General features: G+C 49.4%; 1 protein-coding gene across 1 annotated transcript; it reads right to left on the reverse strand.

Annotated features, from left to right (window-relative positions):
* Positions 1–134: 134 nt before the first annotated feature.
* On the reverse strand, positions 135–25268 carry LOC129384217 (uncharacterized). The gene is made up of 12 exons (XM_072284145.1): positions 25159–25268; positions 21538–22730; positions 19805–20295; positions 16336–16443; positions 14866–14985; positions 13933–14079; positions 11370–11594; positions 7272–7441; positions 4805–5153; positions 2973–3296; positions 1923–2138; positions 135–608 (listed from the first exon to the last, which is right to left on the reverse strand). The coding sequence occupies exons 1-12, from the start codon at positions 25266–25268 to the stop codon at positions 414–416; spliced, it is 3648 nt and encodes a 1215-aa protein (XP_072140246.1). The 3' UTR covers positions 135–413.
* Between the last annotated feature and the right edge of the window lie 935 nt (positions 25269–26203).

Raw genomic sequence — 26203 nt, forward strand, 5'->3', positions numbered from 1 at the left:
TAGAAACAAATTAGCGCGGTCCTTTTGGCGAAATCAATACGATCACACGGCCGTACAGTCACGAGATTATTGACGAATACTTATTGAGGCCTTGCAGTGCTGAACGTCGAAGAAAAGAACTTTCGAGATCTAAATCGGGCTTAGAATCTTTTTTTTATTTGTACTTATTCACAGTCGCTTACAGGCTCCTAAGCGGAGCATAGTGTAAAGGGGGTAACTTGATTAAGTGGGGTACATAAGTTGACAACTATACCAAATAAACCACATAAAGTACATAACTGCATACGCGAAAATGTGTTCTAAATGAATGAGTAATTTTTTTATATATATTTAAGTAGATTATGCAGAGTATCTAACGGCTCGATTGAACAGCGTAGGTATATATAGTAAAGCGATTGAGCTACGCAATAAGCTCATTGCAGTTCGCGACTCGTGCTCTCCGAGATGGCAGCCAGCTGGGGCGACATGCGCGGGCTGTCTCCGGGACAGAGGCCCGCGAAGTCGTCCAGGAAGGCGTCGTACACCGCGACGGGAGCGTCGCCCATGTCGTCGTCGTAGGCGCGGTGCATCCGCTCCTGGAGCTGCTTCGGCCCCGCGTACGCAGCCACCTGCAGTGCACGGTTATTTTCCCAGCGATTGACGGATAACAACACCGATGAGTAGGTTGAAAAGTGGAAGGTCTGTTCGACTCGCCCGGCCCTACGTGAACTATAGTTTGCTGGAGTTACGCGGCCACTTTTTGGGAGTAGCTCGTGCCGCGAACCCGACAGCCTGGCACCTCCTGCACAAGGTCAACCCATCTACGTCTGTACCGCAGGTGCGGGAAACTGACTGCGAACTCCTTCTGGCGAGACACTTGCATCGGATGAAACGAAACGGCGACGTACGGATGATGCCGCGTTGCACTCTAGCGAAATGACTATACAGTGAGCTGGAGCCCCTTCCTGGGCTGATTCGGGAAGTGCAGGTGATCCGAACGAACCAGAACAATTCGCCCGTAGAAATTTATTCATATTTCTATTTACCCATCAGACAATAATCTCCTGCACTGTTTACAATAACTGCCAACTCGCCACGATAGGCGTGGCAGCCATTGGTGCAGTAGAGCGGCGCCACCGTCGAACCGAAATTGATACTTGTCATTGGGAGAGCAGAGACAACTTGCGTCGTGCGCTACTCCCGCTACTCTGCTAGCGGCTGCACCAACAAGCTACAATAAGTAGCAAGACGTGGATGAAGGCTGTGGTAACACTGACGCTGCAACATGAACTGTGGTCGCAATATGAAAATGTAGCACCCTCTGGTTTCTCTACTGCCGCCACAGTGCGCACGTCGTAAGAAACAAACGCCGACAGCTCGTCGGACACTCATCCTTTTGTCCTTCCCCCGTCAGCGTATTTGCGTTCGCGTATCGTGCGGTAGCTAGTCATCGGTCCAGCTTCTAGCGTTTCCGACGTCGACTCTCTGGCGCCGCTGGAGCTGCTGCGAGAAGATAGTCTCTTTCGAGAAGTTCTCGAGACACGCCGACCGCAGCTCGGTGGTGCTATGTGTGCGAGTGTGTTTTGGTGACATATAAGGCGCGTCCCGACGTAAACACGACGTCAAGATGGCGTACCCGTATAGAGTTTCCCAGAATTCTACCTAGAGAAACACTTGGCACCTCCATCTATGAGATTTTCTATAAGGGCTCTCTGATGTAAGAAAGCCCCTGCCTGCCCGGCATTCCCACGCATGCAGCAAGACAGGTGCACCACTTTATTATTTCCTCCGAGCAAGCTTCAGAAACTCCGACGGGAAAACATGGCCTCCGAGACCGGAAGGCGCGCGGTGTCGCGCCTGCCGATCTCGCAGGCCATGGTGATCGCGCCATCGAGCCCGCCTGCGCCGTCGTAACCCATTCTCCGAAGAGGAGCTATACTCACGTAGTACAGTATGCTGGCGTCTAGCGACTTCTCGATCTGCATGATCGCTATGACGCACTCTTTGTCGGCGGGGTTCACAATCACCGGCTTGACGTTGCACACGCTCTCGAAGCTCGTCTTGTTGGGCCGCAGAACGAGGCCCGAAGTGGGAGGAGGGGTCGCGTGCGCCGGCGCACCGAGCGCCACGCTTCCCGTGACGAAGGTGTCGCCCCCTGCCTGCGTGGAATGCGCCGAGGAGAGCGCACTAGCTACAGCCGGGGTGCTTGCTCGTTGTAGCATGAATTTATTACCGGGAATCTCAGTTAAGCAGGTTACACTGAACGTAAGGAGGAGCGGCGGCGGCCTCTATGTTAGCCTTAGAAAGGAGTAATTTTGCTCCCTCGTGGATGGCATAAGAACGGTTTCACGCATTAGAAGACGTTAGAAGAATATACATATATATATATATATATATATATATATATATATATATATATATATATATATATATATATATATATATATATATATATATATATGTGTGTGTGTGTGTGTGTGTGATAGTAGTTTTATACAAGCATGGTGTCGAACGCGTACAAGCCCACTCGATGACCGCGAAAACTCAAAATGTTGGAGTGAGGAAGCGCTGAAGTAGCGCCGAGCGAATCGGCCTGGGAGCTGTGGTCTCGCATCAATGCGAACTAGGCCGCGAAAAACACAGCGCGTGGCGGACACTATCCCCGTCAGAGATGACTTTCATGATACCGCGGCGCGCGCCCGCCCGGAGTAGAGCGCGTCTCGCCCTCCTTACCCTCAACCCCCCTCCCGGGAGCCTTTTCCGCGACGGAACATGGCGCGCTTGCTCCCCGCTTTCCTCTCTTGCGTGCGGAAGATTAAGCCGCGATCGCCGGCTCACTCGCACGTACACCGGACGACGATTCTATCGCTCTTGGACTTTATACGGAACCTCACGGCGACGGTGACGGCAGAAATAAGCCTAGAGTGTCCGCGCAATTTCTATCGCGAGAAAAAGCGCGGTGCTTAATTCGCGCGTGCTCTTTCGTTTCTCACCGACACGCTGTAGGCGAACTTCTTGCGGTAGGCGGCGCTGTAAGCGTCGCGTATCTCGCGGAACCGGGGAGCAGCGTACAGCCTGGCGCCGCTGCAGTCCACCGACGACCGCGGCCGCAGCTTGTGCGTCGCCACGACCACGTGCTCCACGCTGTCCAGCACCGGCTCGAGGTCGTAGGCGCCGAGGTAGCGCGGCAGCGGAGGCACCGTGAGCATCACCCTGACGCGACTGGCGCCGAGGCTCTCGACGAGCACGTGGAACAGCTGCGGCTGCCTGAGCACGTCGCACTCGTCGCCCGGGCGGTTCCAGTCCAGGTTGACGCCCTTGACGTCACACGGGGGAGGAGCCGCGGGGAATCGAGGGAAGGAAAGAAAAAAGAACAGGAGCAGGCAAAGGTGAAGCACTAACGTGCACGGAACTTACGAAAACAAGGGAAAGTAACGTATATATATATATATATAAAGATTCATCGTCTCTTTCCTGCACACACACACATATATGTGTGTGTGTGTGTGTGTGTGTGTGCGTGTGTATATATATATATATATATATATATATACACACACACACACACACACACACACACACATATATATATATATATATATGTGTGTGTGTGTGTGTGTGTGTGTGTGTGTGTGTGCAGGAAAGAGACGATGAATCTTTTGGAAGTAAGACGCCTTAACGTTTTTGGCTGCTGGACCAGCCTTCGTCAGAGCCTGTAGTCTGACGAAGGCTGGTCCACCAGCCGAAAACGTTAAGTAAGCACGCCTTACTTTCGAAAGTTTCGTCGTCTCTTTCCTGGATACATTACGTCGGACCCTGCCTGCTGAACTTTGAAGAAACCATATACATGTATACAGTTCTGCGCTTTACTTTCCCATCAACACTATAGTCCTTGCCCATCGCAGTGGCGGAGCGCCTGCGGCGTTATAATGTGGTTCGTGTGAGGCGGCTGGAGGCAGTTCCCAGTCCCGGCGTCTGCGTTCCGGTGGGGTCCGAAGAACAAGAACCCTCGATACTGTGGCACATTTTGAATGCACGTTAAAGAGCTCCACGTGGTCTTGATTAAGGCAGCGTATGGCGTCGCTCATGGCCCGCGCGTTGCTATGGGAAATTGTAAAATCAATCAACTGTACCGCCCTCTTCGTGGGCAGATAACTTTAATAAACCTTAAGAAGATATGCACGTCCGTGCATTATGCGATAGCTCTCTCGCTGAACTAATATAAATGCGATGCAGTTACATACGCCTGCAATATTAAACGAAAATATTCTTTGCCACCCCTCTTGCAGCAGAAAGCTACGAAGGAAACTCCATACAGGGGAGGTATTCTACGGTGACACTTCGGCGACACTATTGCCTTCGCATGACGTGGCGATCAACCAGCCAATCAGCTCATCCGATTTTGCTCAACCAGCCAATCGGCGCGCGCCTGACGGCGATATTATCGCCGAATGTGATCGCCGAATGTGATCACCGAATGTGATCGCCGAATGTGATCGCCGCAGGTTTCTCACAAAGAAATATTCGCAGCTGATGAAACATTCGTCCTGGTCCGCAATTTGGACTTGTGCTGCACGACTGCAGGTGGACGTCAATTTTTTTCAATTTCATTAACTTTCCTACCGTTTGCGGGCTTCCGCTGAACTGATTTGCCACTAAAGTATAATATGTCCCGGATAACGTAAATCCTCTCTGGCCACTTATGTATAGAATCCTTATTTTCATCGAAAAAGGAACTTCACATTGAACCATTCGCCCCCTACAAGGGACCCCTAGCTTCGGTAAGCAACACAAACGAGAAGCCCCCAATAAGGACTTTGCTTACGTCATATTTGGCTCTCTCCGACGAGCTCGTGTCGTTGACGATTCCTTCGACAGTCGCCTTTCGCCACGCGGAATCCCGGAGCATGCGCACGAATTCGGCGCTGTCGCTTCGGCGGCCACCGAAAGTGGCGTAGAGGGGACATCGCCTGCCCCTGTGTCGCAGCCTGCCGTCCAGCCTCGAGGCCGACACGTTCTCGAAGAGCTCGGCGTCCAGCGGTCTTCGAAAGCCGCCGCCGACGCCACCCGAGCCCGCGCCGAATCGACTCAGGGACAGGCTGTAGAAGATCACCGCCGAACACAGAGGCGTGGGAATCTGGAGGGGAGTGTAGGGCCTCTTCGGATGGAAAAACCTGAAATTGCGTCGGGGACATGGGGTACACTTTTGAATTACAAAGCCGATCCCACTTTTAAGGATTGCCACCTGCTCTAAGTGTCATGGCCATCAACCCCTGATGTATCGACGTCTGTAATGTTGGAGGCTGTTTGTTGTCGGACGCAGGGTAATAAAAACACCTATAGAATATATCATGAGAAGCCAACCAACAAAGACACCAACTAAAATATAGGGGAAATTTTTTGAGCTACCTTTGCGCCGTTTCCACATCCACTTGCATGGGTACTTATGTGTTAGGACTAACATTGCGAATGTTGGCCAGCGCCACCACTCGCAAACCTTGGCGACGGATGTGGAACATACTTTCTGCCGCAGGCATCACGAGTACGTGATCTTTCTGGGTGAAGGCAACTGGTTACATAACGGAACATGTTACATACATGCACGTGCAGTGATCAGCGACTGAAACGCGATACTCGGACCGTATGGCGGTCTATGTTTTTTTTTTTGCGCTACCGGTGGGTGCTGGTCGATCGCTGGTTGATCACTGGGGCCCCAAATTCAGTCACAATGTGTCACAAAGGCCCTCGCTGTCATCGTGTGTAACAATATGCATCAGAGCTCGGTGTGCCATTGCAGCGCCAGCCGGAGGCGAAAAAAAAAAACGCACATAGTCATGTGGCACGAGTATCGCATTGCAATCGCTAAGAACTACACGTATACAGTCTTTACCGGGAAAGTTTTCGGAGCACAGAATTCATGACGAGTACAATTTTCGTCGCGGCTTGTCCGCGCAGCCCAAAATTTACGCGAGAGATTTGATGGATCGTGCGTTAAGGCATCGCCGGAACATTGCTATTCGAGGGCAGGCATTGCGTTCTATTGCGTGCACATAAACTTTACGGGGGCACGCCCAAACACGCAGATACAAACGTACACACGCACGCATTTCTATTTCGATAGAAATAATGTTTGTGCACATGCAAGAGTCAATTGAATGCAACAAAGGGGCATATAGTAATAGGACAGTACAACATATTAATATAGTAGAACAGCATATATGTTAAGATATAAGCGAACAGCTGCAGCAAGAAAAGCAAATACCCTTTGGCACGGCGTGAAAGTTGCGATTGTGCTAGAGTATATATACATGTGTTGCGTTCCCTTAATAAAATTCAGTTTATAGCCAGCTGCGTTATGTCTGCGTTCTATACTCCTTTTTTCCCGCCGACATTTTGTGCTGTTTCAAGTGTAAAGCTAGAAGATGAACCAAATAGCCCACATCACGCGTCCCCCCCTTTTTTTTTGCCACGATTATTCCCGAGCTGACATTCTCGACTTTCAGACAACGTCAAAATTTCCTACGACTTCTCGGAAAGCACTTTGCGATACCTGCGAAAGACAACGGCGAACATCAGAACGACTAGAGGATGTAAATCCAAAGCAGAGCCTACTGTAAAAAAAAAAAAAAAAAAAAAAATGGTATTTTGAGAATGCCGCTATTGTCGCTATAGAGTCCCGTACAATTACTAGAAGGCGCTAGTGTCCAGTGGAACTGCAAACAAGGTGGATTCCGCCAGCGTGAGAAGGATCGTTAGCACAATGGTTTCCCAAACATTGTCCTTTTGGCTTTTAAACGGATTCGTGGTGCTGCAAGCCAACGATTTTTGAGAAGGTATTTCGTCATCAATAGTTCAATCAATGTTATTAAAATTGTCCGGCGGTAGGAGTTGAACAAAGGCGCGAAATCCCGATACCCAAACCATTACGCCACGGACTAGCGGACAAGCGGAACCACTGCAATTAGCCAGAATTAGCAGCGGTTATGCGTGTTCGCAGAGTCTTATTGCCTTCTCCATTACAGAAAAAAAAAACGTATAAGTCGATTTGAAATTTAGGCCAATGAAGGCATAGAAAGCGTAATAATAAGTGAAGCCACGAGGACCTCTGAAGCACGAGCGCGAAGATCACGCAAATCAATGCACTAACCATCATTCCCATGGTGGCTGAACGATCGAAGCGCCAGAGTTCACTCTAGTAATTGTTGTGCGAAACTATAGACGGTCGAACATAGCCTCCGAGATTTGTCGCTCAACGCCCGATCTCGGAGACCATGGATCGTTGCTATACTCACTCCGCGTCGAAGACGCAGAACACGGGCCGGAACTGGGGCCTCGGTACGGAGTCGCCCCTGTACGGTGCGCTGTAGGCTCCAGCGACGGTCAGAGCAGATGCGTTCTCCAGCTGCCTAGATGCACTGCCGTTGCACGAGATTGGAGCATCGGCGTCTTCCACGTACACGTCCTATCAGGAAGAGAGAGAATAAGCCCGGTCAGAACTTATAGCACCGCATACTTAGACGGGGATGACTGTGCATTTCTGGACAGCTGCGCGCAGGTGTGCCACGGGGCGACCTTCCACAATCACTGCCGTACCCTCCATACAACACCCTACAGCGGAGCGATGGGAGGAGCTGCTGGCCAGCGAGAGCCTGGAAGATCAGCTGAGTCTGACTGACCGGGCCTGCAGAGCGGCAGCCGTAAGCGGAGCCCTGGGGAGGTAATCTTAAGGTCCACCTAGCGGACTGTCCATTTCGGCCGTTCCTGATTGGCTAGGGTCGCTCGTATACTCCTCGCTCGTACAGCTCCATCCAATCAGCAGCGGCCGAAATGGACAGTCCACTAGGTGGACTCTTACAGAATGCCCCCCCCCCCCCCCCCCTGGACTGAGGGCCCCACCCACCGCAAGCCAAGAACCTCCGACCACTCGGAGTCTCTCCGCAGCAATTTCACTGCGAATAAATAAGTTTTCACCACCACCACGACACTCGTACTTATCGAAGTGACGTTTGTATACTTCGCGTCTCTTGCAGAACTTTCGATTTCGCGCGCACTGTGACGCGCTCGCGTGTAGACCCTTTTCACGGCGGTCTCGTGGGCGCCGCCATGTTTGATCACGTGGCGACGCGTCTATTGTCTGCGTCAGCTGCCTCCGTTGCCTCCGCGTTCACGATGGACGTGCAGGACGCCGGTGCGGACCAGCAAACCTCTGTTTCGGCGGATGTCGTAGACGCTGACTCGGTGGACGATGACACACGTAGCTTTGACCCCGCACTTCAGGCGACATGCACGTGCTTTCGGAGATCATTACGCCTTGTCCAAACGGCGCGAGCAGCGTATGCGGTGCTTGCGCTAAAAGCGGTGCTATGGAAATGTATTCCAAACTGTCCAAACTTTCCGCTTATGAATTAAATCAGGATCAGTGTGTTTTACTCTTTATTCTTCAATTTGAGAACGCTTTTAAGCAGCGGCTTATTGTCATGTTTCTGACTCAGTAAAGCTTCTCGGTGGGGTGCCTATCTGTTGTTTTTCTGCTTAATCGTTCGCGGGTGCGCTCAGTTACGATAAATCTTTCTTGCTGTGCTCAAGGCTTGGAACATAGACGTTCTGTACTTTGTAATAGCTTGTAGCAAAGATATATTATTGCTAGTGACTCGGTTACTCCGTGGACCGCCACGAAAAGTTCAACTTCGAACATCCGTGTGCTGTCGATGTGGTCGCCGTCGGCCATGCTTCGGGCGAATTGATTTAGCTATGCGCCGAATCACTTACTTTTCATACGTTTGTGATATAGTGGGCGTAATTCTGCGTATGAGTTGGGGTGGATACGCGTAGATATAACGCACGAGAAACTTAATATATATATGACAAGAAGCGGCGTTACTCCCTTTGTCACTGTGTAACGAGCAGTACTCATTCCCGCCGGTCTTCAGTGGTTGAAGTTTTTTCTTTGGCGTTCAGCGATACTACGCTGGCAGATGAGAGATTTTTTTTTATCCTCGAGGAGCACATGTATCTGGAAGATCCGGCAACACCGTGTGTCCTTATGTAGCAGCGGCTCGCCTGGTCGTCACAGATATTCATTATATATTCCTAATAAGCTTGTCGCTATTCTTGTAGCCGACTGCTGTCCACGTATTCCCTCTAGGTCGCTACACATTTGGCAGCGTGAATGGAGCCCAGTGCGCTTCAAACGGCCGACATCTGATCGCACAGTATAGCAGAGCGGAAGCCGTAATGTATAGTTTCGTATTCGTGAGCTTTTGCTACAGGAAACGCGCCGCGCGCCGCCGAAAGCGCCACCTCGTTCCTGAAGAGCAAACTGCTCCTCGACGAAAATGGTCGCTCAATACACATCCAGCTTTCTGTTATACATAACCCGCAAGTTGGTGAAGAAGTCCGCTTATAATGCTGTAAATAGATGTGTGACCGATGGTGGGGATCGAACTGTCCTTTCCAGCGCAGCGTTAAACATTAAGTCGCGATCGCACGCATGCTGCCCTCGTGCCAAAGTCGCTCTTTCAAGCGCCTGGCGCGTGCGTAACGTGCAGTTTCCTGCGTTCTTCGCTCGTGGCAGCTAGGACTTTGAGACGTCCCGCAAGGCTGCACTGCCTTCGGGATACTGTACTGCCTCCGGGATCTGCCCATAGTTTCCGTTGGACACCTCCAGTGTTGGCGAGGCTCGCCTATAACGTTATCGCCTTAAAATAACCTAGGCTTCCGCATAGTTCCTTCATCATGTTTAAGTAAGTTACTAACAATAATCGTCTCAATCAAACACCCTAATGAGTACTCAGGCTGTGCTCACGCAAGAACTCCTATAGGAAAGCTTAGCATTCGAACTTATCAGCGTTCTTCAGAACGACACGAAGGAGATGGACAGAAGAGAACACACGAAATCGGGCTAAACAAACAAACGTATAAAGTTGGGTAAAGTTGACCCGACGACTCCGAAACGGTCGGCCGAATTAATGGGCAAAAATATTGGACAACTACGGGCCGACGATTGCCTAGGTCCAGAGACATCTAGCTTTCCACTAGACCTGCTGAGATATGCTACCATGGGGACACCGATTTGTTAGCCTCATTTGTTAGTACATGAGGCGTTGTGGGCGCCGTTAACTTTGACCTCCTTCGGCAGTTTGCCAGAGTGTTAAAGCACATCACGAACCTTGCAAACACGCACGTAGTGCACTGACACCAAAACCGGCGTATGAGATGATCACTTTGATTGCACAATCTCCAGGACCGGAGCCGTTTGCTCGGCCTCACAGCGTTCGCCTAAAGTGGAAAGAACCAAAGAAAGACTTTTAAAAAAATCTGCACGGTAGTCGTTTAACTAGCTTAATTTGAAACACACCACAACCAGACTGATTTTCACCATCGAGTTCATAAAAGAACACAACCGAAACTTCTTGTGTGGGCGTTCCCTTGTGTACGTGTCCTATTCCATGCAAAATAAGCTGCACGAACATAGTTTCTAATTTTTCGAAAAATATTCTCCATGCGGTTATAGTTCAGTCCACTTCCACGCCATCTCATAACTGCCACTTCTTTTTGAGCTTCTGCGGCCACATCGCCATCTGCCTGGCGTTTTCGATGAGCAGGCTTCCGCTCCCGGGCCGTTTCTCGCTACTTCGTACCGACAGTGCCGGAACTTTTTTTTTTCTTCCTTCGAGTATACTGCGCATAGCTGTTCTCAACTCGAGCACCCTAGCCTTCCTCCACCCTCTCTATCGCTGACGTCACGAGTCTAGACAAACGAACACAGGCGATTACTGCCAAACGGACCCAAGAACGGACGCGAGCTCTGCCCACTTCCTGCAAACGGTGGTTCGCGGCGAGCGCATGGGAATGCGCAAGGTTCGAATCAAATTCTTGGGTTTAATGGGGCCAATGTAACACACCGGGTATACGAGAGAGACACGTCGCAACAGGGCGGTCTTAGAGCCAGTCTAAGAACGACAGAGAGCTGAGCTAGCTGGTAAGGATTCGTAATGCGAATAAGGGGTAAGGCGTGCAGACACGGAGAGAGGAGTGTTGTCCACTTCTCTCCTCTTGTGTCCGTGTCTGCACGCCTTACCCCTTGTTAGCCAGTCGCTGATAGAGTTACCGTACGTGGTTCCCAAAGGGAGCCTACAGTAACTCTATAGTCGCAGATAGTGTCCCTGTGTTTGCTCCTCGGCATATACAGGGACACTGGCCCTGAGTTCGCGACTCCCTGCCACATTGGCCGCCTTCCGATGGAGACGGATTGCAAGAAAATGGTCTTGCATTTAGAATCAGGCATAAGCTAACGGATCGCATGTGGTCGAGACTAACGCAAAAGGTTCGCCGTGTATATCACTCCAAACGTGGCAGGCGCATACATATACCGGGCTGCGTTGACTTGCCTGCCTTCGAACGGTCACGACTTGCCCGTGCGGCTCCGTGCCGTTGTGCGAGGAGTGCGAGACGGCGTGTCGCCTGGCACCGCCGGCGGCCGCCGAGGTGAGCAAGGGCACGAGAACGAAGGCCAGCGGCAGGAGTATCATGGCGCCCGCGGCCGAGCACAGGATCCAGGGTTGCCAGAGCCGAGTCCTCGCGACGGCCGGTAACGGCGATTCCGCCGGCGGCTCCTGCGAGACGATTCGTGTCCACGTGCGTTGTGCGCGCGTGCGTTGTACATACAGAGGTCGCGAGCGATCGGGTGGCTAACTACACAGGGTGCCCCAACTATTGTGCACCAAGATTATTTTTTAAAAATATGCAAACACGACGTAACTGGACAGAACCGAGGTGACGTTGTCTGCCGTCGCTTGGAGATGCTCAGATTATCCTTTTTTTTTTCTTGCATTTCGCCTAAGTACATAATTCCTCTTAAATATTTAGTCAGGTTCTCAAATAGTATAATTACATGAAAGATGTCAATAAGAAAATTGACGAACAACGTGAAAAACTCCCGGTACAGGTTTCTGCTGCTCAATGCGTGCTATGCTGCCATGCTGCTCAATACTCGGATTATCTTTTTCTGGTATTTCGGCTAATTACATAATTCCTGTTAAATGATTAATCGAGTTCTCAAATTGTATAGTTAGAATAAAGATGTCAGTGTGAACATTGTAGACGAACATGAAAAATTCCCGATGTAGCTTTCTGCTGCTCAATACGTGCTACATAAAAGTGTTTGTTTTTTCCGGGGCGTGAAAGAAGTCCGCGAATACACACACAAAATTGCCGCGCGACTGGCCGTTCGAGGCACTTTATTTAGGCGGCATGCAAAAAATAATCTGAGTATCTCCAAGCGACCGCAAACAACATTACCTTGATTGTGTCCAGCTACGTGGCATTCGCGTATTCATAAATCTTGGTATATGATATTTGGGATACCCTCCACAATTGGACACACAATTGGTTAAATTATTGTGAATCACTGCTGCACTTTTGAAAAGATTCCGACACTCTATACTATAGACTATCCATGGGCTCTAGAACTTTGTCTGTCTATCGGTTTGCATTTTGTTATGTATGAAAGCTGAATGGTACCTATAAAAACTGTAGTTAGCAAGTATCTTGACGAGCCCTTCGTGGCGTGTAAGACTGAAGTACTGATTTATTAACAGTCTATAGACATTATTCGACATAAAGTGTAAGGTCAATAGTCCGTGGAAAACCTGTTGACAGTGCAGCAAAGCTCTTTACATTGCCTGTAGGCAGTGTACAGAAAAGCAACAACGCAGTTTCTATACGTGAGGCAGGTACAGTCATAAAAGGATGGAAGTAGGTATAGGCGGGGGTATAGTTTTACATTCTGACCGTTGCTATAGTAAGTACCGTTGCAAACACGCGTGAAGGCTTAATATAGTCAGCGTTTTGAAGCCGTATAGCTATCGAGACCGTGCTTCTAATCTTTGTTGTATGCTACATGAAATTCTTGGGAGGTACAGTTTTTAAATAAATGCACCAAATACTTCATGGAATCATAGACGCGGTCTCCATGCATTTGAACCGCTGTAGACCGAAAGTATGCGCTCCAAGACAAGTCAGTCAGCTAACAACCTCGCCACTTTCAAATTGTAACTTGCGCGTTGTTTTCTCACTGTTCCCACACTTTGTTCGTCAACACGTTGCCGAATTCTGAACAAGCCGACTGTGTGGTCCTTGTGATTTGTTGCACAACTTGTGGCGTAATCTTAAGGCGCGGCTTAGGGTTCCTGGTATATTGCTCCAACGGTAAGACGGTTGCTGTCAACGTACTTATAGCCGAAGATACAACCAAATGAAGGCAACCGAAAAATGACGCTAAAGAAAGCACATATAGGACAGCGCCTGTGGCCGGTAAGGACGTTCTACATCCGGACCCACGGTCGCGCGATTTGTGCTGGTTAACACACCCAGGACTAGGTTTAATACGTGTACAGAAATACCCAAGAAAGTTGACGGGCTTGAATGAAATTAAATTCTGGGGTTTCACCCGCCAAGAACACGATCTGATTAACATGCACGACGTAGCGGCGGCGGCCGGGATTTGATCCCGCGACCTCGTGCATAGCAGCGTAAACGCCAAAGCCACTAAACAAACCACGGCGGATTGACGGTATAGCTCAACTCCACAGTTGGAACATCGCACTCGTCATGCGGAGGTTGTGGGTTCGATTCCCACGCGCGGCGAATTGACTTTTCTTCTCCTTTAACATCACGTTTCCTTAATAAGAACCTGAAGCATATCGTAGATTTAACCCTTGTTCGTGTTTATTCTACATTTCAATAAAAACAGCATGTTAATTTCTTTTATTAGTCTTTCCTCGGCTTCGTCATCCATTCGCTTCACACAATTGTTGCTGAAACTCTAGCCATTCTATTGCCCCGTGTGGCTTCTATAGTAAAGACGTAATTCTGAACCCCGTGTCTGTGATGCTAAAGGTATACACGTCTGACGCCGGTTTTAGGAACCTCCTATCGAAATTGTTCACGCACCCGTCTCGGCTCAGCCGCGGCCGACCAGTCGGGCTGAGGATGAGACCTGAATTCTATCGTGGGGACTTCTCTATCTTCAATAGGCGGTGCTGGGGTCTGCAGCTTGGTGGTGCTATCCTCCGTCGGCATCGATGGTGGAATAACGACCTGCGAGAATAAAACGAGAAACCGATATGGCAACGTAGAATCAAACAGTTGACACACGAGGTTGAACGGTGATTTGTGTACCGAGTTTGTGTACAAATCGAGTTGTGCTGGAACACGCTGTGTCTTGGTTGGTCGACAACAGCAGCAACAACAACAACAACAACGCCACGCAGTTAAAACGATAGCAGTATCAGCGTCACCATCGTCACCGCAGGCAGTCCCAGTATATGAAACATTGTGGGCAACGCACGTAGATCTTAAGCCTGTTTTTTGAGGACAATGCCGTGAAACAGGGGCAGGTAACATAATCGTGCAGGTGAAGTTCAGACTGAACCCACACGGCAATATTCCGACCACAGAGTTCTTAACATGTTTTTTTTAAACATGCGTTCAAACCACGATGTTCCAGAGTTCCTAAAGAGTCCTGGATAGCCCAAATCAGAAACTCGTGGTCTAACAACGCCATGACTTCCTAATAAAGCCTAATTTCGACGAATCAGCAACATGACAACAAAGTGAATTCAATATAATTGTTGGACCTTTTCTTCTTGAACAGGTACCCGCATCATCATCATCATCATCATCATCATCATCATCATCATCATCATCGTCGTCGTCGTCGTCGTCGTCGTCGTCGTCGTCGTCGTCGTCGTCGGGACGTTGATCACGATATTTCCTAGTTGTACAACACGGCGTTAGCAGGTGCTTTGTTCGATTCGATGTTCGTTCGGTTCGATTCGAGAGACACGCGAAAAGATAGCATGAGTGGCAATAAAGTGCACTTACGCCTACACCGAGATAACTCGAAGACGGCTCCAGTTCGGTTGCCACTGTTGTGGCAGGCTCGGTCTTTGTCGCAAGTTCCGTGTCACGTGCCCTGTAGTCGCCTGACGTCAGTGGGGCCACCTTTACGGGAACAGAAAAAAAAAAAAGGTGATGGCGGGACGAATTAAGCCGGTCGTGATCGGGTTCCGCCAACGCAGAAACCACAACTACTCCATTAGTTCTATTGTAACCAATGGCCTAGCTACGTCAGGAATCGCGCAATTGAAAAAGAAAGATTTGCCTCGTGATCGACAGACTTATTTCTACATTCAAATCGGTGTGAAACGCGGAAGTGCTCTCATCCCACAATGGCTCAGCCGATTCGAATGAAATCTGTCGCATCTCAGAGAGCAAGCTAAAATACGTAACACGTATATAATACGTCAATTTTGTGAGCTCATGGTGCCTCAAAATCTGCAGTTTCGAAAAGTTTGATTTCATTGCTCATTGTTGACCTGTAGACTTGACGCTCTCGCTTTATCTTTTTTTTATGTTTCTCTCTGTTGAACAATTCTGGCAAGAAATTGATGGCATCAACTAAAAATCTGCTTGAAACAGCAGGTATATTAGAACCATTTTCTTTTAAATGCCAAATATCTCATCAAATTCTATGCAGCATATGCTGAGCAAAACTATTTCTCCGTTCTGTTGCATATATATAGGCGCACCTGAGGTAATAACGTTTCTTCTTAACTGCTTGGAATTATTAAACCCGATAATTCAATGCGATTCCGTACCACTATATACTGACACCGCTTTAACACTTGATTGTGATCACAGTGCTTCCATTGATTGGGATGCATACGCAGCATGTAGTAAGCATTCTCAATGTTCGAGGTCAGGAAAGCAGCTGTGACGAATGGCGTGCTCGAGCATTGGTGTAACGAAACCAAAAGATTTTGCTCGCACTACATTTCGGCCGGTGCAGGTGGAGACGATATTGCGGATTAAGGTGGTCTTATATTCGAATGCGCTGTGGTTCCGTCTTCAGCGAGAACGCCCTCAAAGTTGGCACGTTCGATCAAATTCTGCCGCATCCTCGTCACCATTCTCAACACGACAAAAAAGAGTAACGCACGTAGATTCTTAGACCTGTTATGGAGGCAATCTACCGTGGAATGAACATTGCAAGTTAGGGACGCATTTGGCTAGCTCACTACACTTTGACGCTCTGCGAAACGTTTGTATTCAACCAAAGAAGAAGAAGAAGAAAACTACATGGGATTGGAACTACGGTAACCTTGTTTTTTTTTTTTGGGTCGACCTGCCTTTCGCTTTCGAACACAGCAGAAGCTTGCGCGAACTAATGACTCAGGTGTCGAATATTGCCATTTATTCTCACTAAGACATCTGTTAAAAACTTGCGAATTACTTGCGCTTCTTAGTTGAAGCCGCCAGTGTTCTTTATACGTGCGTTCGAGGCACACTTACGTCAGCGGAGGAGCTTTTCCACTGAGGCACCGTGGTCTCCCCTGTCTCGGTCTGCTTCTCCCGTTGCAATTCAGATGGTGGTTCCGAGTGCTCGGCAAGCTCGTCCACCTGACAAAAGTAAAACCGCCGCACCGCGTATCGCTTTAGAATTTTAAGTGGTAATTCTATTCTCTACAAGCCTGAGTAATACATAGATAGGCTATGTTGCTGATGTAGCGGTAGTAGAACGTCCATTTCTATGTTGCATAAGTACGTGGTTCAAGAAAGGGACAAAAAAGCAAAAATAGCGTTTGGTGCATTACAAGTACTTCTGAATCCGAAGCTCGCAAGATAAGCACGTATGTTGCTGCATAAAGTGAAATGGTACTCATCATACAGGCTGTCCCAGCTAATTTTAGCCAGCGTTTAAAAATATGCGAATGCAACGTCGCTGGACAGAACCAATAGTGATGTTGTTTGCCGTCGCTTGGAGAAACTAGAACTATTTTTTGCATTCCGCCTAATTGCATAATCAGTCTTAATTAATCAACATCTCAAATATTATACTTAGATTAAAAGTGTCAATGAGAAAATTGTTGAGCAACACAAAAAACTCCCGATACAGCTTTCTGTTGCTCAATACTTGCTACATAAACGTGTTTTTCCGAGCGTGAAAGAAGCCCGCAAATGCACGCAAAATTGCCGCGTGACTGGCCCCTCCAGGAACTTTGCGTGTGTTAGCGGGCTTCTCTACATACAGTGCCCTGGACTTTACATACAGTTTAACTTTATATACAAAGCTGTTCGGAAGAAGTCCAAAGGCATATTGGCGGCCGAAGATTATTGTGTCATCACCCGATCGGTGACCGAGTGATCAAGGATCACGACGTCGTCTGGTCGGTAGGCGGAAGGTTCGAGATTAGTGTTGTGACGGTGTGGCCTCATAAGTCACCCCGATTCGGGCTGTTCGCTGGGTGGACTGCGGTACTGTGACCCCGGTTGGCCGCCGTCGAACCCTCGTCCAAAGTTTAGGCTAGGGTTCTTCGTGGTCAAGGTCGCCACTCACCCGCGCTGCCGGCTCTTGCAGGCGAGAAGGGGCGGCTGCAGACGACGGGAGCAAGACCGTCTGCGGGCGGGTTGGCCTTAGTCCACTTTTTTTTTTGCTTTCGCCACAATATCAGTTAGGAGCCGTAGGCTACACATATACATGCAGTGCCCTGAACTTTACATACAGTTTCACTTTATGTACAAAGCTGTTTGCAAGAAGTCCAAAGGCATATTGGGGGCCGAAGATTATTGTGTCATCACCCGATCGGTGACCGAGTGATCAAGGATCACGACGTCGTCTGGTCGGTAGGCGGAAGGTTCGAGATTAGTGTTGTGATTCGGGCTGTTCGCTGGGTGGACTGCGGTACTGTGACCCCGGTTGGCCGCCGTCGAACCCTCGTCCAAAGTTTAGACTAGGGTTCTTCGTGGTCAAGGTCGCCACTCACCCGCGCTGCCGGCTCTTGCAGGCGAGAAGGGGCGGTTGCAGACGACGGGAGCAAGACCGTCTGCGGGCGGATTGGCCACAGTCCACTTTATTTATTTATTTTTTTTTGCTTTCGCAACTATAGCGGTTAAGAGCCGTAGGCTACACATATACATGCAGTGCCCTGGACTTTACATACAACTGATACAACTGTATGAAAAGAAACTCTGTATAGAAGACCGTCTGCAGGCGTGTGTGGCCACAGTCCACTTTGCTTGTCTTCTTTTAAGGGGAAAGCCTTATGGCTCATACTTGAGGCGTCCGAATGTCCGTCCGTCCATGCCCTGAAACGGTGCCAGCTGTGACCTCTCCCCCTTACACTCTCTCAGCAATCATGTGACGGCACAGCGGCGCGAGCGGCAACGCTCCTTCATCAGACGTCTCGTTGCAGCAGTCGAGTTAGTCGGACGGCTCCCAAGCGGCCGGGTGGTGATTCCACGGCAAGCGGTTCGGAGAAGCACCCCAAGAATGTGGATTCCCTCGATACCAAACGCCAGAAGAAGAATGAGCGAATGCGCATGCGCATGGCTAACATGTCACCGGGCACCAAGGCCCAGGGAAGAGGAACGGAAGCGATTAAGACAAAAGCCCTTAATGGCTCATACTCGCGGCGTCCGACCGTCGGCACAGGCTTTCACCGAACACACTTTGGAATTTGCAAAGTGCCCTTCACTTTTGTTTTGTTTTGTTCCTTGTCGTGGCAAGAACGGTAATGAGCCGTATGCTACATATACTAACTTAGCTAACTTTAGTGAGATTTTTAAAATATGCAAATGCTACCTAGCTGGACAGAATTCACCGAAGTAATGTTGTAGCGTTTATTTAGTGTATAATTGTCCAATTTTAGCACACCATTAGAATCTGAAATGCTTAGATATACTTAGCCGTTGCTGTACATTGTACCATAAGTTTGAAGAATCTAATGACCATGCACATTGCTACCATGAATTTTCACAGTAACCAACGCTGTTGGAACGCACAAAATCGTGCATATGTGTGTGAGCTACTATCAAACCTGTCGTTCGCGGGGGCTGAGACCTTTGCCAGGCTTTATGCCTTTGGTCTCAGTCTACCCTCGTTTGAATGAACGAGAAATAAAATTCAATTCAATGTTGTTTGCCGTCGCTTGGAGGTGTTCGAATTATTTTTCATTCCGCCTAATTAGACAATTAGTCTTCGTGAATGACTCAACATCTCAACTATTGTAATTAGATGAAAAGTGTCAATGAGAAAATTGTAGCGCAACATGGAATACTCCCCAACCCGTAAATGCACGCAACGTTGCCGCGCGACTGGCCGCTCGAGGCGCTTTGCGTGTATTCGTGGGCGTCTTCCACGCTCGGCAAAACACTTTTATGTAGTACGTATTGAGCAACAAAGCTGTGTCGTGAGTTTTTCATATCGCTCTACAATTTTCTCATTCATACTTTCACCTAATTATAATATTCGAGATGTTGATTGTTTGATTAATTAGGACTGATAACGTAATTGGGCGGAATGCAAAAAATTGAGTATCTCTAAGGGACGGCAAACAACGTTACCTTTGTTCTGTCCAGCTACGTCGCATTTGCATGTTTTTAAACTCTAGCTAAAGTTAGCTGGCAAATCCTGCATATAGGGCATATATAAGAGACATCAAAGATACATTAGACACTTACGAATGCATCTAATAAGCAGACAGTTATGCATGTAGTAGCAAACAACGCAATTCACTCGTGCCTAAGCATAAGGAAATATAACGTGTTATGCTAGCTAATGCTCCTAAGTCCTTTGCTTCAGCGAGAACATTTGTTACCACAACATAAAAAGACTAAAGTTTAGTTCTAGATTTCTTCACCGTTCGCATTGTCGGGCGTTGCGTTGTTTATTTTCCATTATCATTCTCGTGCAGCAATCGTCGCGAATTCACTCTCCCGGGATAACGACATATATCCGTATATACCGACACCGAAGGCTCACCAGAGGCGCGCCAGTGGTGCTCTGACCGCGGTCTTCTTCGGGAGCCGCCCCTGCGGTGTCGCTGCTGTCGACTACGCCTGTAGTGCTTGTAGTAGTGGCGTGTGTTAAGCCCGGTGTCTCGGTACCGACCTCTCGTCGTTCTCGATCGCCCGAGAGAGTCGTCCAATGAGGCTCCTCCGCGGCGACTTGTCGTTCTCGAGGCAACAGCCTCTCCAGGACGCGAGCGACCTTCTCCGCAAACCGTTCCCGGTCGACGCTCGTCAGAGAGGCAGCGCCCGTCGACGCGACGCCTTCGGAGCCGTCTGCTGCGACGTCGGGAAGGACGACGACGACGGACGACGACGGTTCGGCGCTGGAGACCCGTTCTATGGAAGGCGTCGAGCTGGCCGGTCCGGCGTCCCAGTGACGTCGCCGACTGGCGTCGAGAGCAGGAGACGCGGAGATCGACGCCGTCCCGGAAGCGTCGCTCGTGGCAGCGGATCTAGTGGCGGCTGCGATTCGAACGTCGCGCGGTTGTCGGATGTAGCAAACGGACGCGTCCGTGCTTTTAACGCGTGGTCTCGCGCGTGCGGTTCGCGCGGAAGCCGTCGAGGCGACAAATTTGGGGTAACAGCGAGGTGGGAAGATTCGTAACCAATTAAAAAAAATACGCGAGAGCGAGCGTTCCTCACCATGACAGCAGTACATAGAGCTACTGTATATGCTAACAAAGGTAGTGGTAAGTAGCACAAACATTTGGACATCTGGAAGGCGCGGCGCAAGACGATGAAGACAGAAGGCAGGAACACACAGAACAGCGCTCATGTTCAACCAGTACCAACTCGCCCAAATGTCGATCCTTCTATAGCACATACAGTAACCACAGCAGCACCACAACATGCCGCCTAGCGAGCGGAGTTGGCAATATTGAAAGGACGTATAATCACGACTCACGATGACGCTTCGGGACTCCTAGTGCGAGGAAAGAGTCGCGCTCGGATGCGGCACCACGAAAATTACGAAGCCTATGGTTTTGAACTTGACAAAGTTGAGCGTTGACCACTCAGATCGGCACCTTTGCGCGTTTGAAAGGTAGTTTTCTTGCTTCTTTTTTTCGTGGCCCCAGCAATAGGTGTCGACTATATACATTGGCCGTTGCACTGTTATACGGGCGGACATTGCGACTCTCATTTTTAATGATAAGTGAATGAAGCGCGCAACGTCCACTGGCCAGTGCACGGTGCAACGAGACATTCTGAAACGCATTTTGTGACCGTGCCCATGCGATCATGTTGATTTTCATCGCGCGTTAAAGGCATTAGAGTTCCAGAAGTACAGCAGTGAGGTGTGGCCACACAGCATGTGCCGTCTTGTACAAGAACACACTTATGTGAAAAAAAAGTAATTCGGGCGAAGCTGCGACTGCGATAGCAAGGTTTAGCACTTGAAATTATCGGACGGTATCCTCACTTTTGACCACGAGGTCGAACAGAGTTGCCGCCTGGCGGGCACTAGATGAACCACAGACAGAATGGATCGCGCCGCGCGCGCCGTCTGCAATGACACTACGTGTTTGCGTGTGACTGCGTGTATGGCGTGAATATATTTAGAAAAGGCTATTTTCTCAACCATATTCCTAAGGACCATTAATAAAGAGCTTTTCGCCTTTCTAATCAGAAATATCCAATTCGACAAATCAAATTGTCGCGACCAACGACTACAGCGAATGTCACAAAATGTGATTGTGTACTCACTTTGCAAGCCAGTCTTCACTGGCCGGGCAGATGCGAACGTCGCTTGCGTTCGCTTGGGTCCAGGCGCACTCGATGGAGTCGGTCTGCTGACCACACGCTTCGCAGGCCTCAGGAGGTTCGTCTGGCTGGCTCTGGAAATGGACGCCGGACGTGACGTCAGCGTCTCGTCAGTTTGAGCGGCTGTGGTCCTCTGCTCTCTCTTAAGGATCGCCGTTCGGTCCACGCGGTCCGTCGGGCCGTCCCGGCTGTGTTCAACTGAACTCGAACTGATGCTGCTCGATGATGTCGAAGACTCGCTTCCGGAGCTGCTACTGTCGTCACTGGCGAAACGTTTCCTAGAGGAGTTGCGTACAGAGTGACTGGCCTGGCGTTCGCGACCGCCAATTGTGGCACTTTCTCGAGGAATGCGCCTCCTCGATGTTTTCGGGGTGTTCGACTGGCGCCTCTCGGGGATTCCTACACGTGACGTCAGTTTAGTGGGCCTCGTTCCACCAGCTTGCACACGTCTTCTGTTTTTCTTCAGTTCCAGCTCCGAGGTGCTCGAGCTGCTGGACGAAGAACTGTCGTCCGAAGACTCTTGGTTAGCGGGAATGAAGCTCTTCGTCGACGCAGGTACGGCGGACCTCGACGATACTCCAGTCTCGGCTCCGCGTTCCTTGCTCCCGGGTGTCCTTTTGTCCTTCATCCTGGAGAAACGGACACTCTGTGCGGGACGCGCCTGAGAGTCTTCGGTCCTGCTCGCTGCCCTCCGAGGTGATGACAGGATGGACGGAGTCCTGGCCGTGGTCGCTGAAGGGCCGGCACCGCTTCCGGTACCAGGAATGGCGGACGTACCCCGCGCTCGCTTCAGGTCGAGTCGAGGCCCTGCGTCACGCCCAGGACTACGGTTGGAGCGATGCACCTCTGTGAGCCGTCTCGGCGATGCGTGCCTGGTCGGGTACCTCCGATCCGCGGGCGACAATGTGGCGATGCGGTCACGTGTTTGGGGAGTGAGCTCACGTGCGCGGGATGTCGCGGCAGGGGACTCGTGCCGTGATCGGCTAACCGGAGTTCTCCTTCGTCGAGCCAGCGGTCTTCCGGTGTTTGCGTCAGCGGCTGTGCTTCCGTAGCTCCTGGAAGTGCGCCCTGTAACGTCCGCAGAACGCGACAGGAGCGTCCGCGCATTCTCCCGGGCATCTGTGTCTCCGCGAATGCTGAAATCAAGCAGTTACCGGAGAATGTGCTTATTTATTTGTAAACGCTACAACCTTCCTCTGTGGTTATTTTTGTGGGGTGTGATCCAACATACCCTGATACGTAAAAATTCAAATTATAGGGTTTTACGTGCCAAAACCACTTTCTGATAATGAGGCACGCCGTAGTGGAGGACTCCGGAAATTTCGACCACCTGAAGTTCTTTAACGTGCACCTAAATCTAAGTACACGGGTGTTTTCGCATTTCGCCCCAATCGAAATGCGGGCGCCGTGGTCGGGATTCGATCCCGCGACCTCGTGCTCAGCAGCCTAACACCATAGCCACTGAGCAACCACGGCGGGGCTGGGTTTTTTTAACGTGCACCTAAATCTAAGTACACGGGTGTTTTCGCATTTCGCCCCCATCGAAATTCGGCCGCCGTGGCCGGGATTCGATCCCGTGACCTCGTGCTCAGCAGCCCAACACCATAGCCACTGAGCAACCACAGCGGGTACCCTGACACGTAAGATGTGGAAAAAAAAAACAGCACTAGAGAAATTGCGAGATTGTCTACTGATGCCAAAGCCTTCTTTGCGTCGGCTGTTACTGCGCTTTTGCTTACTTGTTTTTCCTAGGTCATGCATTTCTACCCATCGTTTTTGCGGCGCCAAAAAATGAAATCTGTGCACTGAATGATGTGAAGATGAGTTGCCAGAAAGCTGCATGGCCCCTTCAGAGTGATCGTATCAACTGAACCGGAACGCCGTTATAACCGGTTTCGCCACAGCTGTTTCTCCCCTTTTTTCTTTTTTTTTCCTTTTCTTTGTTACGACCGTGAGGCGGCGGCGTCACCGGTTTGTTTAACGGCACCAATCATTTATTATTATTACCATACTATTATCACACTTACGAATCAGTTATTCTTATTTTTTGCACTCAGCAGTTCTACAGCCGGCTTCTCCGCACACACATGCGTAATGCGAGAAAGTAAGCTTGCAAAGCGGCCCAACGAGTACGGTTTTCTTTCTGATCAATTTCATGTGTTTTTGTTTCAAGCGTACCTGATCGCTTATAATGCTACCAATCACCTATGCTTAGACTATTATAACGAATAAGTGTTTTAACTTCGCAAATCACGCATTTTTGTGCAGGTACAAGGCATTACACTTTTCGCGTGACAGATATTACTGGGCCACTCGCCGAAGAACGCCTGCGCATTAAAAAAGCAAACATTAGGAATGCAGCTTTATACGTCACGAAGTTCTAACATGGCAATGCGGCACGGTCAAATTAGTACGTTTCAAACAGATGTGCAGCACCGTTAGCCAACGAAAATATATGAAACTAGAGCAAAGTCAACAAGCTATCGCTTTTAGTACAATGCAAAATATCAATATAGTACGTTGCAGTACAGTTTAGATACAAGAAATACTGTTAGAGATAACAAAAGTGGAAACTATATTAGTGAGGAAAGTCACTAATAAAGGAGGCGAATAATCGTAGCTGAATTAGCTAGAGGCCAAACTAGCTCAGTGAAATGAACCCCATGAATGTTACTTATTTCCTTTCATTTCAGGCTTGTTGAGCTGGAGTTCTCGGCCGTTGTGCGCTCGAATCAACAAACACTCTGCAATTTGGCTGTGCCCCGCTTGAACTGTGATTTCACGGTTAACAAGAGAACGCTTACAATTTTCTGCATGGAGGTTGATCGAATTAAAAGATGGATACAGAAACGGTTAAACCAAGCATTTAAATGACACTGCTGGTTGTTTATCACATGATTATCCTGGGGCTGTGTCTTATGTTGGCTGATTCGGAAAGCTGTTGTGCGCAACTTCCAAACTATAAGAATGATGATTGATCGAGTTTTATACCAGAAGGGCTAGCATGAATATAGAAAGCCTGCCAATATAATAGGTGCGTGGCAGAGAAACAAATATGTGGCTCGTGGAAAAAGAACAGCTCCAGCAGTGATCGATACTGGATGACTTGCACGGTATGATGGCTACCTGGGTTTATGAGCAAATAATTTTGTTTTTTTATTGTCGCGAAAATGCAAATAGATTACGAAGGACGCCATTGAAGACAGGCCTAGATTGAATTACGACCCGTTTTTTTTTTATTGTGTACCTAATGAAAACGCACGAGTCACTTCGCCATTACGCCTCTATAGAAATAAGACCACTAACGGCTGGAATTGAACCCGCAATTTCGTCCTGGGCAGCAGAACGCGATATATATAGTGAGAACTCACGGCAGGTGGCCTTTGTGTTAGAGCGAGTCGCCAGAAACTTTCAATGCAAGAAAACTTTACGCAGCCGCTACCAAAAATGAGACCAAGGACAGCTGAGGCTGCACGGAATAATTTCACGTGAAAACCTGGAGCAGCCTTGGCTCACAGACCAACAGTTTCGACTGTCACCGAGCAGACTCGCCGGCGTTCTCACCTGGCAGACCTCGTCTCAGCGTAGCCCTCGCCTTCCGAGCCGCTGCCGAACTCATCAGAGCTGGGAGAACTTTCGGCAAGGTGCTTACTTCGACGATATTGCGGATTCATGGCCTTTTCCTGCCCCGTTGAAATACTTCTTCTTCTCCTTTCTTTACAAGGCACGGACTTACGGGGGGTCGGGGTCGGGGGAGCGACCTCGGATAGGAGGAGAAGGAAGAAGAAGAGAGGAAAAGACTGGGTTACTTATTCCATTTCACGTTACTTTCCCAAAAAGAACTGACAACAATAATAATTCTTTCCCCATCCGATTCATGGCCGATCCCCCAGAGGGGGTTGTGCCATTTCACTAACGCACAGGAACAAGGTTGGCCAGACCCACTGAGCTCCACTGAAATTGCTCCCTCTAGGGGAGATCGGTTTGCCAGACAGGCTCGTTATCCTAAAGTAATGGGGTAAATGCATTTAAAGACGACAAAGTGCGAGAAGAACCAATGTAAAACAAAAAAGTCAAAGAGCTGAGAGAGAGAGAGAGAGACATTTCTTGTCCTATAATGCGTATAGGAGCCACATGACTGATAGGAAACAATAACACAGAAAGTGAAAAAGCAAGCAGAGGAAAGGACGGGAGGCCGACCAGACGAGCATAGTGATGCAACCATGCTCATCTAGTTGGCTTCCCACGACCGGGAGGTTGCGACCTCGGACGTGGGTTTACCGGACCTCAGTTCGGTACCCCGTGAGCAGTGCGTAGTCGGCCGGCGCACTCTTTCGAACAGGTCAAGCTGATCAGTTGCAAAATGTCCTCGTTCCAAGTTGGCTCTGATGTGTCGCAAGTCGAGAGACACCCTGATCTGCACGTTCTCCTTACGCGCGACGACGAGACTACTGACCCAATCAGTCAGCTCCCAAGCGCGACGCAGACACCCTGCCGTGTCAAGGCGGTCAAACTCCACTCTAAGTACAGGGGATACACGTCTCGCTGGCTGGACTACCGATTGGGCTCTCTCATGTTATGCCGTCTTGTATGGATGTTTTACGCATTC

This window comes from Dermacentor andersoni, chromosome 8, assembly GCF_023375885.2.
Source record: "Dermacentor andersoni chromosome 8, qqDerAnde1_hic_scaffold, whole genome shotgun sequence".
Lineage (NCBI taxonomy): Eukaryota > Metazoa > Arthropoda > Arachnida > Ixodida > Ixodidae > Dermacentor > Dermacentor andersoni.

Bases quoted from the DNA above. Each gene is read 5' to 3' on its own strand.
- LOC129384217 (XM_072284145.1), bottom strand. From the start codon at position 25,268: ATGAATCCGCAATATCGTCGAAGTAAGCACCTTGCCGAAAGTTCTCCC. The intron at 11,595-13,932 runs GTGCGTGAACAA...ATCGTCTCGCAG, and splicing joins CCGCGGCTGAGCCGAGACGG to GAGCCGCCGGCGGAATCGCC. The intron at 5,154-7,271 runs GTGAGTATAGCA...ACGCAATTTCAG, and splicing joins TTCTGCGTCTTCGACGCGGA to GTTTTTCCATCCGAAGAGGC.